The 18,125-nt window shown below is 34.9% G+C and overlaps 1 protein-coding gene across 1 annotated transcript in view; it reads left to right on the top strand.

Moving 5' to 3' along the window:
- LOC128868544 (potassium voltage-gated channel subfamily H member 8) overlaps positions 1-18,125 on the top strand; it is a 215,847-nt gene that overhangs the window by 155,170 nt on the left and 42,552 nt on the right. Inside the window, exon 11 of the mRNA XM_054110756.1 lies at positions 93-173. Within this exon, the coding sequence (XP_053966731.1) occupies positions 93-173 (81 nt within the window). The remainder of the gene's footprint in view (positions 1-92; positions 174-18,125) is intronic.

Below are 18,125 nucleotides of genomic sequence, written 5' to 3'. Positions count from 1 at the left end.
CCACATATATTTCACTCACATTTACACCCTCTTTTACATGCATTTTCATATAACGTACATTGGCCGACACCACCAATTTCTGCACGACTTAGATGCCCAAAGAACTGAAACAAAGGATTGAAGATTACTTCCAGACATCCTGGTCACTCAACCATGGCATTGATATTTATGAGGTGAGCATCACAACTCAACTATTTTACAGCCTATTTACAAGAGCAATTTATTTATGTACATAGCGCAACTGTTAGTTAGTAAGTGTGGTGGTTAATGCTAAAATATTTATGGCAGACAGCCTCAAAGTGCCAACACAACTGTGGTCTGCTACCATCAACGTTTCTACTTACCCAATGACTGTCTGTCTGCGGTCTATGCATGGCTCGCATATCGTCATCACCATACTTAGTTGTTGCATACTTTTAGTAAACTCTGCTCTCTTTACACAGGGAGTTACATGTAGGTATGTTTACCATATCTCTGTGTACAACTGTTTGTGTACTTTGATGTGGCGAAGCTGCGGGTAAGCTTTAAGAATTCTCCGTTTTTTTATAATTATGCGCCAGTCTGTATATTTCGACTTGTTTTTAATACTTTTTTATGCGTCGACGTTTTTTTGTGTTGAATATCCCTCCTAGCTTGACCGTTTTCTTTGTTGCCGCGTATGTATGCAAGTGTATTTGCTGTCGGCTTGCCTGACATTTGCATAAAGTGCAAATGATGCGGGTTTTAGGAATATCATACATTTAAATATATTTCACACTTGAGTTTTGGTAGCGGCAATGGTGCAAATGGTATGCTTTATCTAGTTTTAGAATTTAATGTACCACCAGACTATTTTAGTATAACAGAAATTTGAGCACTGCCTGCATTTATCATCACAATTTGGAGCTGAAAATGTAAGTTATTAACTTTTTTTGCCGAATTTTTGTATTTTTTTTTTTATTACAAAAGAGATAAAATTTATTGCCTTTGAAGAAAAATGATAAAATATTAAATAAGATTAATGGAATTTGACAGAAAGATATCATTATTTTCAGAGAAAAAGAGGAAACGAATGCACGATAGCTAGAAGGTGTCGCAAAATGAATCACCCAATATTGTTTCTGAACGCCTTTTTTACTAAAACAAAAGAAACGATTTTGAGTGACGGAAATTTTTATTTTGACCTCAAAGTGCTCCATTGCTGTTTGTTTGTTGTTTGTTTGTATACCGCAGCTGTTTCATTCACAAGTGTCAAATATGATATACGTACTATGTATATAGTATGACAAAATACTTTGACGGAAAATTAATCACCTTGTATAAGTGCAAAAAAGTATTTTCTTTTATTTCTATGAGCCTTGCAGCTAATTCTTGAAATGCTGAAATAAGTTAAAATGCAAGAGAATGGAAAACATTGTAATCTTTTATTGTTTTGTTAGGACTCCTTTTATGGCAAAACCTAAATAAAATATGCTACACTCACTTATGCTAATTTACTGTGAATTGCGACGGCTACATAAATTATGAGTGTCAAATAAATCATCAAGTAGACAGATATACAATTTAACACGATTGAACAACGCGCTGAATTTATTGAAACTTATTATGAAAATGTTTGATCTTTAGGAACAACATATCCAAAAATACCTAATTTTTTTGGCGGAAATGATGATGCGAATGAGTAGGAAATTTTTCATTTCATTTTCAAGATTTCTTACAGACTACATAGAACTAAGAGTGTTTGTAAGAATTATATATACATACATGTTTCGATACTACTTAAAAATAAATCATTTAGTGATTATTTGAACTTAAATTTAGATAGTAATAAATCAAAAGCTAAACAACTAGAAATCTGGTTAAACTCATTCAATGTTCTAATCAGAAGTGGTTTCGAGGCATAAACAGTTCTAACCCGCTCTAGAAAGAATAAATCATTACTCCATAGATTTTTTCGAGGTATGTGAAAATGAATGCGCTCTAAGTGTAAAGGCAACTCAATTTCCCCATTTATAATAACGAAAACAAAGCAGAGTGATAGTATACTTCGTCTACTTTCTAACGATTTTAAATTTAGTAATGCACACCTTGCATTATATGAAGGAATCGGATCTGTGAAGTTTAAAGACTTGAGTGCAAAAGGAAGAAATACGTTCAAGTCTATTGATGTGGCACTGACATAAAGATGGCCTCCAAATAAAGATGGCATACTCCAGCTTGGATCGTACAAGTGCCGTAAATAGTGACCCCGAAGTGTAGGGATCCTGTAAAATTGGCAACAAAACGCCGATTGAAGGCAAGTGTAGAATACGATTTGGCGATGACAATATTTAATTAAAGTAGATTCCTATCAAACCGTGCCAAGACGTTGTTGAGGTCTGATTGAAGATTGTATGAATGAGGCAGGCTTAGTTCAGGCATACAAAATCTTTAAGTCGTCTGCATATAAAAGAAACTCAGAGAAGTGAATAAGTGGATTATATATAAGATTTTAAATAGTAGTAGTTACACCTGGGACAAAATTTTATTCAAATTAAATTACATTACTTACAAATGGCTTCATACTTCAAAAATTTTCATTACATTTTCAGCAATAGCAACTTGGATTCCACCCTTTAACTCTTGGAGTATCTCTGGTTGGTTGGCATAACATATCGCTCAATTACTGCATCACTCCAAATATTGAGAGAAATGGATTCAAAGCTTTAAATTTACACCCTAAGTGAAAAAATAGAATGAGTTGGTGGTAGTACTCGTAGATATTGCCGTACTTTTTTTATACAGCGTAAAAGAAGCGGTTTTGGGTATTTCTGCATCATCATCATTTCCTTTATCTCCCATTGGAGCATAGGACCTCAGTAAAGAATTTTCACCTGACCCAGTTTTTGGCTAGGAGTTGTAGTGTGTTCCACGATTTCTCGAATTCATGGACTTCTCTCTATAGTGATCTTCTCCATGTAATCTTAGGTAGGTCCCCCTTGAGACTTCCTTGGGGGTTCCATTGGGTTATGTCTGTAGACTGCCATAAAAGCATTTTTGTTTGTATCGTGACACTATTGAAGTAATTGAGCGATTCCTTAGCGACGCCAAACACAAAAACTAAGCCAATGGAGTTTCTAGCCCATCAACTGGTTATCCTAACAGATTTTGGAAAAAATTTTAACTCCGCTTAAGTAAAAATTGATATATTTTCTACATTAATATCTAAGCTTGAACTAAATTTCTGACATATGTGACCATTTCTGAGAAAATCAGATTGTCGGGCAAAAATGAATTAAATTTTCTTATATGCCAATAGGCATTTTTGTATTTCATAAAAAAGCCTTTCTATGTATTTTTTATAACAATTGCACAAAAAAAAATGTTGACTGGGATGACGTCTTTACATTTTTACATTTTAAACCACTAAAGATTCGTAATACATTTTTTGTTCCTTAGCCACCTTTTCTTGGACTTTTCCCCACATTTTGGGTTTTATTTCAGCTGTCAAAATTAAAAAAAAGTCGATAACTCTAATTTCAAATACTAAATGAACCACCCTGTACATACTTATATAATATAGGCTAACGAAAGGAGATGCAAATTTGAAAAAAATCCCGTACCAAAGTACCTCCAGTTAATATTTTATCAAGTCTTAATGCAAACAAAAACAAAAAAAAAACTTTTATTGTGTTAAGTAAACAAAGAGACGTTTTAGGGAAAAAAGTTTCAAGTACGCTTGACTGTGCATTTAAAGCCAAAAGTACTTTTTTTTGCCTTCTACTTAAAAAGCATAGAAAAGGGAATGACAAAGCTCTCATGTAAATAGGCAAAAGTGTCAAGTTGAAAACAGAAAAAGTCAAATACAAAAGTAAAATACGCATAAGCAGAGGAAGGAGCAGAAATAACCAAAAACAAGCAAAAGTAATTAAACGAGAATAAGAACAAGGGGTACAGATTTAAAAACTGGGTTACAATTATATTGCATTAAATAAGGCGAAGTAAAAATTCTGAGATTTCTTTTTTTTTTTTATAAATTTTGTACCGATGGTGTTGGATGTTTCCTTCCATACAAAAAAGCAAACACAAAATATCGAGCTTTCGTTATATGGAGAAAATGCATAAGACTAAAAAAAAAAAATTGTGCGAAAAGTCAACGCGATTTTTGAGCCAACTTATATCGAAATTTTATGGGATACAGAACTGCACACCCAACATTTTTCGGCAAATCTGATTAAAAAGTTTGACATTTTTTGAATTCCTTTTTTATTTTATTTGCACAAAGTTGCACAGGAACGAATGCTTCATGTTGTTTTATATGGAAGAAAACACAATGCCATCAGGAGCAAAAAAAAAAGTTTTAAATTAACCCGATTTTTATACTTGAACTATAGAATGAACTATATTTTCATAAAGAAAATTATTGAAATTTAACAAGACACAACTAAATTGTCAAAACTTTGCAATAAATAAATACTGGTTATTGAAAGTAATGCATATCTAACGACACGAGTTCAAAACCCACTTCATACTTTACTCGTGGAGTTGGACCGGCACGTTAGCAATGTGTTCAATGCCAAGAAAAGATTAGCCACGAAGGTTGATAATCAAAACAGCGAGATATAGGGGTTCTACATAAAAGAAATGATGAAAAGAAGTAACGAAGACGAGGTGAATGGAAGTGAAAACTAGTGGGTGGACTAACTGAGCTAGCACAAATCATCACCAAATCAGGATTAATGACTATGATGGTAAGCGTTTGGTAATGCGATCAAATCTTCAACTCGAAAGTTTACAATCACTACCTGAACAAATTAAAGCAAGCGAACTACTTGAAGGATTAGAAAAATCGCAACTATTGGGTATGGGAATAAGTTTCCGCCCCTTCTTACCCAAAGTTACGAATTATTTAAACAATTAAAAATACTACTGTGGGCAAAAAGTAAGGTGAATTTATTTGTCAAACTTCGCGGGATTAAAATTTCGGTCTAGTTATTTTTTTCATGAGTTGGCAGCACTGTTAATAATATCTGGGCCAACTTTCATGTGATTGTCATTATCAGTAATATATTTACGCTTGTGTTTACAAACGACCAAGAGTGCATTTTTCGATTTTTACAATGTCTGATTTGATTAAGCAGAGAAGTGCCATCAAATTTTGTTTGCGGAATGAAATTTCGGCTGCGGAAATGTTTTTTTGTATTGCAGAAGGCATTTGGTGATTCGACCATGTCGCAGAAAAATGTTTATAAGTGGTACAAAGACTTCAAAGAGGGTCGAGAACGTGTTGATGACTTGGAGCGCTCCGGACGACCATCAACGTCAACAGATGGCCAACACGTCAATAAAGTGAAGGAGTTAGTGCTCAAAAATTGTCGGTTGATTGTTAAAGATCTTACTGATATGATCGGAATATCAGAAGGATCTGTGAACACCATTTCGAAAGACCATTTGGGCCTACGAAAAGTCAAATCTCGTTTGGTACCGAAAACTCTCAATTTCTTGGAAAAAAGTCGTCGCGTTGATGTGTGTGAAACAATGCTTTCAGACTATCAGGACAAGCTCAAATGCATCATTACGGGAGATGAGACTTAGATTTATGCTTACGACCCTGAAACAACCGACCAATCAAGCAAATATCGCGCTAAAGGCGAGGCCAGACCGAAAAGACCACTCAAAGTCATTCAAAAATAAAGGTCATGATGACAGTTTTTTTCGATTTTCGTGGTGTGGTGCACTATGAATTCCTTCCACCTGGCCAAACTGTTAATAAGGAATATTATTTGAGCGTTATGCGTCGTTTACGTGAAGCAATTCGTCTAAAAAGACCAGAATTATGGGTCAACAACTCTTGGTTTTTGCATCACGATAATGCATCGTCTCACACTGCACTCGTTCTTCGTGACCATTTCGCCAAAAATTCCACGCATATCGTTCCGCAGCCACCGTATTCGCCTGATTTGGCTCTGTGTTACTTCTGGTTATTCCCAAAAGTCAAGAGACCACTCCGGGGAATGTGTTTCGAGTCGATTGAGGAGATAAAAGCTGAATCGAAGAAGGTGCTGATGGCTATACCGGAAATGGACTATTTGGCATGTTTCGAGGATTGGAAAAATCGTTGGCATAAGTGTATTTCATAGAGAGGGGATTATTTTGAAGTGGATGAAATTGATTTACAAGAATAAATAAAGATTTTTCATTTTACAACCAAATTCACCTTACTTTTTGATATTATGCGAAGTATGTGCCATTGGAAGCTAAAACTTTAGTCCATCTTTCAGGCAGCATACGGATTCCTCTGACGAGTCAGTGTGCGATGCTCTCGTAAGAAGTGTACCGCTGTCAGGGACAAGATTTCCCAATTCTGTGCCTCTAAATATTTCTAGACCGATTTAGCAACGTGTGGTCTCAACAAAATCAGTTTGTCATATCTAGTGTTCCATTCTGGCACCTTTTCTTTGAGAGCTGTATTATAGACTATATTCGGACGCATTAGTTGCAGTGGTGGGTAACGATTGTCAGTGATGGTTTCAGATGTTTTAAGGAGTTCATAACAGACCTTTGACGCATGAATATTGTTTTTTCGTTGTCGTTGGACTTGGTTCAGCTGGTAGGCTCCAACATTTTCGACGTTTAGGGTTATCATAATAGAACAATTTTTCATCGCCAGTAGCGATGTGATGTAGAAAACTTTTTCTTTAGTGCCATTCAAGAAGCATCTCACCCGTCACCAAACGCCACTCGATACCCCTCTCCTTTAATTGATGTGGCATCCAGTTACCTGCAAACGTTTACCTTTGATCTGATCTCTTTAGATATATCATCAATGGTTCGACATGCGACTTTATGCAATAGTTGTTGCAGTTGAGTGTCTTCGATTGTGTTCGGGACCCCGGAAGCGCCGAAACCACTCTTTACAAGTTGTGTTTGATTAGAAGATTTCAGTGTACGTGACATTTAAGGCTTTAAGTGTTAAGAAGGGGGAGGAAAATAACTAAATACGCCGATGACACACAAAAAAATCTATTCAACAATGTAACTTACGCCGTATTTATTTTGATCGGAAAATATGAATGCATACACATGCAGCTTACAGAGCTTTGTACGTCTGCACCACTGAGGCAGTTAGCAAACATAAGAAGGAACATAGGAAGAATCATAAAAGGCTTTTTTTTTTATGTACAGTCATACAGAATGGTGTTGCGTAGTTTTCTAATTAATTAAAGAACTGATGTGACTGTCACATTTCTGCATCTATTGAAATACAAGTAGGTATAAATATATATGCTTGTGCTCACATAATTAGGTCACATTTGCGTTTTACAATATTTGCAATTACTTTTATGCAAAATTCGTTTTTAATTTTTTTTTAAATATAATTAATTTTATTACGTTATAAATCAAAAACCCAAGCTTTGCACGAAATTCACAAAAAATTAAAAAAAATTCACAAAAATGGGTCCACAAATTTTTGTCAGAACTTTTAAAATCTATTTAGGTATGCAGTTTTGTAGCTCATAAAAATTTTAATTTAAAAATGCAGTTAGAAGTCACTAAAAACACGAAGTCACAATTTTTTTTGCATACGATATTCAGCATTTTCTTCTATAGGCTTCCGAAAAAGAAAAAAAAAACAAAAAAAAATTCTCGAAAATCAACGCGAATTCTTAGCGACTTGAAACTTACACTTTACTGCACTCAAATTAAATGGGCTACAAAATTGCTCATCGCGAAGTCTTTTAGCAACTCAGTTTAAAATGCTAAAAGTTTTTGTGAAATTTTTATTTCGTTATTATATTACAATAGTTAAATTGCTGTGAATTTCATGCAAAGTTTCAAACTATGGTCCCTATTATGAGCAACATTCGATCTTCGACTGTAGTCGAAAGTGCTGATCGAACGAATTTTCATTTGGTATTGTGGTGCTCATTCGTTGAAGAATAGGATTATTGTGAATTTCGATCGCTCGACGCATTTACAATAGATAATTTTTTCTCAGCTGATACAGCAAATCAAAATAAAAGAAAAACCGATTGTGTTAAAATTCTTTGCTAACATTATTTTTAAAAGTTAAAAAAAGTAATTTATGTGAAAATGAGTACAACGGAGTTGTGGTTCGACAATTCATCGGACGATGAAAGATTAGTGGAACTAGCTAGAAGTAGAAAATAGTTGAGGGACGCATCCAACCCCCTAGAAATGGCTTCCACTGAGTAAGTTCAGAATTTTCAAAATGTGTTGAGGTACTTAATATTACAGAAATTTCCTTACAGATTTTTAAAGAACTTTAGATTATCTAAAGAGGCGTTTGTGAACCTACTGTCCACTACAGAAAACCAGTTGCAGCAGTGCACCCGAGCCAAATCGATTCCAAATATTTTAAAGCTAGCCACAGTTCTGCGATTTTGTGCTCAGGGATCGTACCAATTGAGTATTGGTAATGAAGGTATGCTAGGACTTGCTCAACCCACTGTGTCTGTTGTGCTATCAGAAATAATAGATGTCCTGGAAAATTATAATTATTTGCCAAAGATGGATAAAATTTAGTAGTACAGAGGCTGATCTGCAACAAAGAAAAGCACATTTTTATAGCAAATACCGGATTCCAGGAATAATTGGCTGTGTTGATGGCACGCATGTTAAAATTGCCGCTCCCAGGAAAGAAGTTCAGCATTTTTATTACAACAGGAAGGGATTCTACAGCATTAATACTATGATTGTAAGTAGACATTTGCATACATTTAAATATGAGTCATATTTTCTAAATGCGTAATGTAAATTTTAGGTTTGTGATCATACAATGAAAATAACCTATATAGTTAAATGCGAAAAATCAAGGAGCTACTCATGACTACATGGCTTTCAACATGTCGCCATTGAAAGCGCATTTAGAGGAGCAACATCTCAATGGCCGTCGCAATACTTGGCTCCTCGGTATGTAATAAACACCAATTGAAACTCCGTTTTTAATAATTTTTGTCTGTCTCAGGTGATGCTGGATACGCTCTAAAACCTTATTTAATAACGCCGTTCAGACACTCTGAGGAAGGGTCTCCACAAAGGACCTACAACAAACAACATGCTAAAGCGAGAAGTATAATTGAGAGAACAATTGGAGTCCTGAAAAATCGATTTAGACGTTTGTTGCAGGCAAGAGCTCTTCACTATTCTCCAAAAAAGCAACACAAATTATTAATGTGTGTGGAGCTTTGCACAACATTTGCTTGTTTTATAATGTTCAACTTCCGGATGAAGAGTTATCCGACGAGACCCTCAACGATGATGCTGAAGATATTGAAGTGGAGTCAAATAACGGAGAAGCAGAACACATAAGAAATGAAATTCTTAGAATATTATAGAAAAATCTAAAAAGTATTAAATAGAAACCTTTACGCCACAGTTTCTGTTTTATTTTTGTTTTAAATTTTCTTTATTCAATTATTCGTCATTCGAAAAAAATATGTATTTCAGTTCCTCTACGTATTTCATCCCATACCTGCCAAGGGAAAATGAAAATGTATTTCTATAAACATCACAAAAAAAACCTTAATCCATTTTGCTGCCGTTCTAACTGGTGGTCCCAAGCAATTCAGCTCCGTTGTAAATTCCTTCCATTTTTTTGCTGCTTGAACTTTGCTGCAAATTGTGGATTATCTTCCATTAATGCAACTAGCCTTTCTAATTGCTGTTTGGTACTCACGACTTTCGACCTGCATAAAATTAACTAAATTAGTATATATTTATTATTTGGTTACTATAAAACAATAAACAATAGCAAACAACTCACATTTTAACAAGTTTTCCCACAGCACGCTACACAATCGAAAGCAAAATTGCATTCGACTCTAAATTCGGTATTCAACGAAAATTTCGACAGGGTTGCACCGCTCATAATACCAAATTGACATTCGATTTTCGATCTTCGACAACTAACGAATATCGAAGATCGAATGCAACTCATAATAGGGGCCTATGATTCATATCGTTTTTACTATCCAATGTACTACATTTTTATAAAAAGTCAACTAAAAAAAATTTGGCATGAAAAATATTACGACTATGGTAAAAATATAAAGTGGCTTACCTATGTGAGCACAAGTGTACTTCGCATGCAGTAAAGGCCAGAATATATATTCGCCTAATATTGTGTAGCAACAAATTTGCTTACTTGTCCAGTCTATCACAGAATAATTCCTAATTGAATTCCGAATAGACCACAAAGCTAAATTCTCAGTCTCATGAAGCAATCGGCTTTTCATTGAGTTAGAGTGTATTTGTGCATATGTGTGTGTGTACTGTCATCTGTGAATAGTTCGCTATTTCTGCTACTAACTTCCTTTCAATCGGCCTTTGCGACTCATGATTTCCTATTCACCCTAAATGGAGTATAATAACTTCTATTTGGCAACTCCGTTCATAAAAAGAAACTAAATGAAAATATTGCGGCTTTGATAGTTACAGTATCGACGTTTTCGGGTAAGCAGGGTGAAAAATAGAGAGAATGTGCAAATAGTGTCAACTCTGTCAAGTTTTCTTTGCAAGCTGTTCACATTACTTCGCTACCCAAGTACAGAAGCGCAAACGCCAACTTAAGTGTGGAAGTAAGCAGAAGGCAAAACATAGGATGAACACTACTGCTGTGCCGCAGAAAAGCGATTAAGAGCAACGCAGTAGATTTAATTAGCTCTATTCTATATCTGAACTTACCGCTAAAAAGCAGACAAAATCTATACATCCATTTTAATTTCAACGCAACAAGTTACTACAACATGGCCTTTGATTTTACCCAAACTTTGCCCATGCGATAAAGTCATGCTCAAAAAGACGAAAATGGATTTAAAAACATGAAAAACATCAAATGTCAATGCGAATATTGAGGCACTTTAAACTTTTTAATAGTATGCCATACCTGTATGTCGATCTTTCGCAATTTCTGCCAATACTTAACTAACGATTTCAGCGCTTGGTCGCCCAGCGCAATATTTATCTCTAAAATAAAATAAATGGATTCACATATAATTACACTTTTATATGTATGCGAAGTCTGGACGTTGAAAACTTCAAGCTTACACCGACCATAAGCCGTTTACCCTTATTGCTACAGAAACATTATGAGAATAAGCTGGACTGACAAAATATTTTTTTTTTTTGCTGATTTGTGTATTTACATTGGGGTGGAGGTCCATGCAAAGTCTTGTTCGCAATTGATGAAGTGCTTCCATTGCTTCAGTGATATCACAATCCGTTTATAGAGGGACTTTCTTATGTATAGAGTTGACGATTTTTTTTTGATACTGAACCAATCAGTTTTGTGAATGTAGGGAGTGCATCTTTGATTCATATTGTGAAAGCATTCATGGAGAGTGAGAATTATAGGTGCTTGAGCCGTTGACAAGTTGAAGCAAGACCTGCATTATGTATTGGGGAGGTATTGGCAGGACAAATATTACTTCGTTTGAACACATCAAAAAGTAGACAGGTTTCAATACATTTAACGAGAAACAGATGCAAATTTAATGGCATCGTTAATAATATGACTAAAATAAAAATAACATTTTTCCGATCAAGAAGAAGAAAAAAACAATTTTCTGTGCGCACATAAAGATAAAATGGATTTTAAATACGAAAAACCTTGCTGACCATATTAAAACTAATCAGCCAAAGAAGTTCAGAAAAGACAATGGAACGACTGATAACGTTGTTAGCAAACATAAAATACTGGATTAAGCTTTCAAGTGTCTTTAAACTAATTAACGCACAACGTGCACTATATATAATATAAGCGGTAAGCTATTTAAATTTTATAGATTGGAGTGCAAATTTGTACGCTACTACGAGTATAATTTTAACTCTAGTAGAATAGAAACTCTAGATCGGTTTATAGAAACGTACTCGAACTTTGAACGAAATAAAGAGTTGTGTAGAAGCTTCTTGACACAAGGATGTTTGAAATCCTTACCATATAAAGGGTGATTTTTTAAGAGCTATAGGAAAGTTTTTAATGAGCTATAGGAAATGCTTTAAGGGGGGAGCCTGGTTTATGAGGTCTAAAAATTGCATCTCTTTGCGACTTTTTTTAAGGAAAAAATTAATTTAGCACTGCAAAAGTTTTTCTATATTTTAATGAACATTTAAAAAGTATAAAAAATGTTTGTACTGGTTAAAATAAGTTGAAAAAAATGTTTAACATAGAAATTAGTAGAGCGCTGCAACGCTGGAGTTTCCAACTGGCGTACAAGATACAGCTCGTAATTATTATCTAAAGCAAAAAATTCAAATGGATTTCTAATTATCATGATTTTTTATTCTAGATGAACTAAGAAAACTGAGAGAAATTCCAAAATTTCAACTTTTTGGAGGTTTTAAAGAAAAAAAATGCCTTTCTATAAAAAAAAATGCATTTCAACTTGGTAAAAAAATCTTTAAAAATTTTTTTTTAACTATTTTGTTAGTTCAAATAGAAGAGAATTTAATACTGAAGGGAACAAGCTACGATTCATTTCAAAAGGCTCATTAGTTGTTTTCATTCATGTACGCCAATTCAAAGAAATCATAAAAATGAAAAGTCGAGAAAAGAAGATAAAGTTTGTATTATAGCTGTCGGGTCACAGCGTAACTACCTAACGCTCGCCTACCTTTGGCTTTGTATCTACGGAAATATTGAGAATTAGGCTCTGTAACTTTGTGTGAATATTCTGAAATATATTAGGAATCGCTTAAAACGAAAAAAAGATGATATTTTTGACCTTATAAAACAGGCTCCCCCCTCAATGTTGTCTTCCAATGTGTTAATTGAAGCAGGCTTGTCTGAATAGACATGAGCTTTAACATAGCCCCACAAAAAATAATCTAAAGGCGTTATATCGCACGATCTGGTTGGCCAATTGACAGGTCCCGAACGTGAAATAAAATGTTCACCGAACTCGCCTCTCAACAAGTCCATTGTTACGCGTGCTGTGTGGCATGTGGCACCGTCTTGTTGAAACCACATGCCATGTAAGTCAACATCTTGTATTTTGAGCAAAAAAAAGTTGGATATCATTTCACGGTAGCGCTCACCATTCACAGTTACGTTACGATTCGCAGCATCTTTGAAGAAGTACGGTCCAATGATACCTCCAGCCCATAAACCGCACCAAACCATGACTTTTTCTGGATACATTCTTGCAATTCTTCTGGCTGATCTTCACTCCAAAATTGACAACTCTGCTTATTTACATACCCGTTGATCCAAAAATGAGCTTCGGCGCTGAACACAATTTTTCGATAAAAAAGTGGATCTTCGGCCAACTTTCCAAGAGCCCATTCACCAAAAATTCTGCGTTGCGGTAGGTCGTTCGGCTTCAATTCTTGTACCAGCTGTATTTTGAAAGGCTTCACACCGAAATCCTTTCGCAAAATTTTCCACGTTGTTGAGTGACAGAGGCCCAATTGCTGCGAACGGTGACGAATCGATAATTGATGGTCATCATTAACACTGGCCGATACAGCTGCTATTTTCTTCAGTTCGCACTCTACGTAAGCGTGTTGGTGGTTTGATGTCCAATAATGTAAATTTGGTTCTAAATTTAGTCACAATAGCTCGAATAGCCACTTCAGTGGGTCGTTTAAACTGACCATAAAAGGGAAGAAGCGCGCGATAAACTTTCTTAAGAGAACACGAATTTTTAAAATAAACTGAAGATGTTTGACAGTGAAACAAAACACGATACGTGCGTCAGCTGTTTAAACCAACTGTTTAAAAAGATAATAGCTAAAAAATCACCCGTTACTGTGATTATTTAGGCTTAAATATATTAATAATGATCAAATCTGCATTTGAAATAAACTAAATGTCTACGATGCTTGCTCAAAGTCGATCATATTTTATGGTGCGCAAGTTTGGGGTATCGACGAATACGACTCTGTTAAGAGAACGCAGAAGTATTTATTAAAATAATAACTTTTGTGCCCCCAAATACACGAAATATATGATTTACGTCGAAACAGATTTGGTTCAAACAAATTTGAATCATCAAAAATCACTTTATTGATTTTCAAAATATCTTCCATGAAGATCTATACACTTTTGCATGCGTTTGAACCAATTGTCGAAGCACTTTTGCCACTCTGAATGAGGTACCTCCAAAACATGCATTCTGAATACCACATCTGCTTCTTAAGGTGTCGAAAAACGTTGACCTCTCAGTTTGTTTTTTACGTACGGGAATAAAAATAAGTCATTCGGTGGATGACCCATTAATTCGATGTTTTGGGTGCTCAAAAATGCAGTTGTGTGAGCCGATGTGTGAGAGCTCGCATTGTCCTGGTGAAGAGTGATCCGTCTTTGGCGATTGGTTTTCCTAATTTCTTGGAAGACAACTGGCAAACAAATGGTTTTTTACTACTCAGAATTTACTGTTCTGCGTTGTTCTAGTGGTACGGTTGCGACATGTCCAGTTTTTCCGAAAAAACAGGCGACCATTTGCTTGGAAGTGCTTAGTGCGCGAACAACTTTTGTTGGATTTGGCTCATCTTGAAACACCCATACAGTCGACTGCTGTTTACTTTCGGGTTCATACGCATAGATCCATGATTCATCACCTGTCACGATGTCATAGACGTGTTTTGAAACCCCGCGATCGTATTTTTTGAGCATTTCCTTCGACCAATCGACACGAGCTTTTTTTTGAGCGATTGACAAATTGTGTGGGATCCAACGCGAACAAATTTTATTGACAGTCAAATGTTTATGCAATATTGAATGTATGCTGGTCCCACTAATGCCTAAGATTGTCTCAATCTCATGATAGGTCACATGACGATCTTGCAATATCAGTTCGCGCACAGCATCAATGGTTTTCGGAACAACAACTGATTTTGGACGACCTTCACGAAATTCGTCTTGGAGTGAACTACGACCACGATTGAATTCACCATACCATCGGTAAACACTGATCCTTGATGGAGCTTCATCGCCAAAAAATGAATTAAGTTCATCCATGCAATGTTGCTGAGTTAATCCACGTCGAAAGTTGTAAAAAATAATCGCACGAAAATGTTCACGATTTAATTCCATTTTTGGACCGAGATGAATCTTTTAAGTTACTGTAAACAACACAAATAGCGCTGGTATTTCAAAACGTTCTGAGTACGTAAAAGCCAAAAAATGTCAAACTTTGCGATACAGTTGTCAGTTGCCAGATTGCAACACCAGGGTTGCCAAATCCCGAAATATAGAAGGCACCCCTCGTATACTTTGGCTTGCGGTATTTTATTATGCCAAGTCACAGGCTTCCCAGCATCGTTGCTGAGGAGACTGTGCGCCTTGGCGCTCATTGGGTAAAAAAGTGGAAGGACATCTCACTAATGTTAAACATGAAGCTTCTTACTGCGTTTACTTCTGAGTCTTTGTCTGCGTTGATACCTTCGTTTTTAGACAATCCTTGAAAACTTTTGAATTTTATGCACTCTGCTGTTGAATCAGAATCACACGATTTGTATGCTAACTTAGAACTTAGTGATATTAAATATAATGATTTTTCTGCCTACGCTAATTGCTAAATTTTTCGTGTAAGAAGAAGTCTTCTTAACGTAAATGCGAGACCTTTTAAGAATGTACTTTCTACCACCTGCACAGATTGTAACTTGGATGACGCCGAAAGCAACCAACACATCATAGGCATCTGCGCAATTTATAAACATTTTCGTTTAGAGAATTTCTATCATAGTTGTCTCAAGTATAGGAAAATGATTTTAAATGAATTTTCAAAACTACACTTTTGAGTTTAAATAATAATATTTTGTGCGTACTGAAGTTTTAGTTATTGTTTGCATTTTTGTAATAATACACTTGAACCAGACTCCTTTGAATTAAAAATGCAGAAAATGTGCCATCATATATAAGACTTATTTTAAATTATTCCCACTGACAATATATCAATTTTATAGTCGTACGTTCTACTAGTTTTAACTAACCATTGTATATATGTATATTTACTATATTTATTTTTTTAAAATAAAGAACATTACATACATACATACATATACTATAATTTTTGAGCGTAAAATGATTATCAGACAATACTCCAAGATTAACAAAATCGTTTACTGAAATAAGTAGTTGATAAAAGATAGTATCATACTATTGTCGAATCTCGATGGATTTAGAAGTGGGCATAGATAAATATTTGTTAATATTGAACCATAGTTTATTCCTGCGACTCCAATCGACCAGACCGTCTAAGTTCTGCTGCAAGTGATGAATATCCGTCTCACAGGTATTAAATTTGCGTGTGCACATTTACTAGTTCGTATACCTTTGCTCCCAAGCTTCCGTACTTCGACATTTTATGCTTTAAAAAAGGTATGCATATTAAATGGGGCTTAACGGAAGTACTTTATATGATATATTTGAATTTTTAGAATGCATTGTTATTACGTAGCAAATACTACACTTACGCACACACCTATATCTATAATACTTTCAAGTAGCTATTCATATAGAAAAGGTTAACTGCCCTTTCGGCAGCTTTTTAGTAATTTTTCCAGCTCATAGTCACTGTGAAACAGCGTTTTTGGTACGATACAATTTTGAGTTCACCAATAAATTAATTTAGCTGTAAAAAGCAATGTCATTGCAGATCCCACACATTCATGTAAGTGTTCATATCCATTCATACATATATTACTTAAATTTTTTTACATCATTTTCGCCACATTTTCTTTGTTCCTCTTTGCCTTGTGTAATTTTTGCTACTCAGGGTTGTTGTTGTGCTAGTATATACTTTTTGCGTTCCCACGTGCACACACGTACTTCAGTAAATACTTATATATGTTAATATATGCAATTTGTGTTAGCTATTGTGAAGCAACAGGCGACGGAAATTGCCAAGTTTGGGATGAACAGAAGACAATGCGGATGGAATATATTTCAGCAAATAAACTGAGTTATTGGTATTGGAAGTTGGTTCGTTCAACCTTTTTATTATAAAGCTAGAGTAGGGAGAAATATATATTCATAAGAGTGGAGAAGATATACTTATAAAGTGTTATTGGTACATTTTGGGGATTTCCAATAATAGGGTTCTTTGTGTTTTTGTTTCTGTCAGCAGTTAAGGAATATTTGTTTAACACTGCAAATGAGGAATGAATGTGAAATTGCGTTGCGTGATGACATCAGAAACCTGAAGCGTAAGAAAAAATAATATTTGAATGTTTTTTTAAGTGGGCGTCTAAATTGAGAAATAAATACTTCTAGGCTTCGAAGTACGCAAATGTGCAAAAATTGGTCTAAATATATATTTATTCCTTTCTTCCAGAGTGAAGCATAGGGCTTGCGACAAATTTCATATCTCGATTCTTGTTTTATGTCTCAGGACCTACAAGAAAAATAATACCACTTCTGAATTATTTCTACTTAATTTCTTTTTTTTGCACTGTGTAAGTACAAGGTGGCACCAAATTATTCACTTTATCGGAAATGGGTTTACAATTTTTACAAATGGCGTCATACATCAATGATACTAGACCGTTGCAAACTATACAGCTGCAGTATACAAACAGACGAGCAGTGGAGCGCGTTAAGGGGGGCCTCTTATCAGCGGCTTCAAAAAAAGTTTTTTTTCTAAATTTATTTTGAGGCGAAAAAAGCGACACACAGGAATAATCTTTTGCATTTATTTGAAGGCATGGTTGAAGAGTAATAAGCATTTTTTTAACATAAATAAAAAAACAAAATGGCGGACATATGAGTGATATCGCACAGCTTCTCGTTGCGCTCTAGTAAAACGGCGTGTAAGATTGCGGTGGTAGTTTTCAGCTGAAACACAAAAGAAAAATATTGTCGTATTCAGAAGGCCTTCCGGCATATAATAGACTAAAATTGTATAAAAATATGAAAAAATGAACACACAATTATTAAAAAAAGTGCTTTTTTTGCTATTTTTTTCAAAAATGGTGTTAAATAACATTAAAAAATTTGTTTTCTTTTGTATATTGTTAGTTAATTAGTTGCGCATTTTAATTATCTTTATTTAGAGTGTCGGTTTGTTCTGCTCAAATCCGAACCTACTGCTATAGTGCTTAATAATGTCATCATTTGTGTTAAAAATCTGCTATTAGAACTAATTAGCAAACGCTAAATAAATAAGAAACGTCAAAAATAATCAGTTTTACAATTACATAAG

The sequence above is a fragment of the Anastrepha ludens genome, chromosome 6 (assembly GCF_028408465.1).
Source record: "Anastrepha ludens isolate Willacy chromosome 6, idAnaLude1.1, whole genome shotgun sequence".
In the NCBI taxonomy this organism is placed as follows: domain Eukaryota; kingdom Metazoa; phylum Arthropoda; class Insecta; order Diptera; family Tephritidae; genus Anastrepha; species Anastrepha ludens.
The sequence above is the reverse complement of the archived record's forward strand: the minus strand, read 5'-3'. Positions and strand labels throughout refer to the sequence as shown.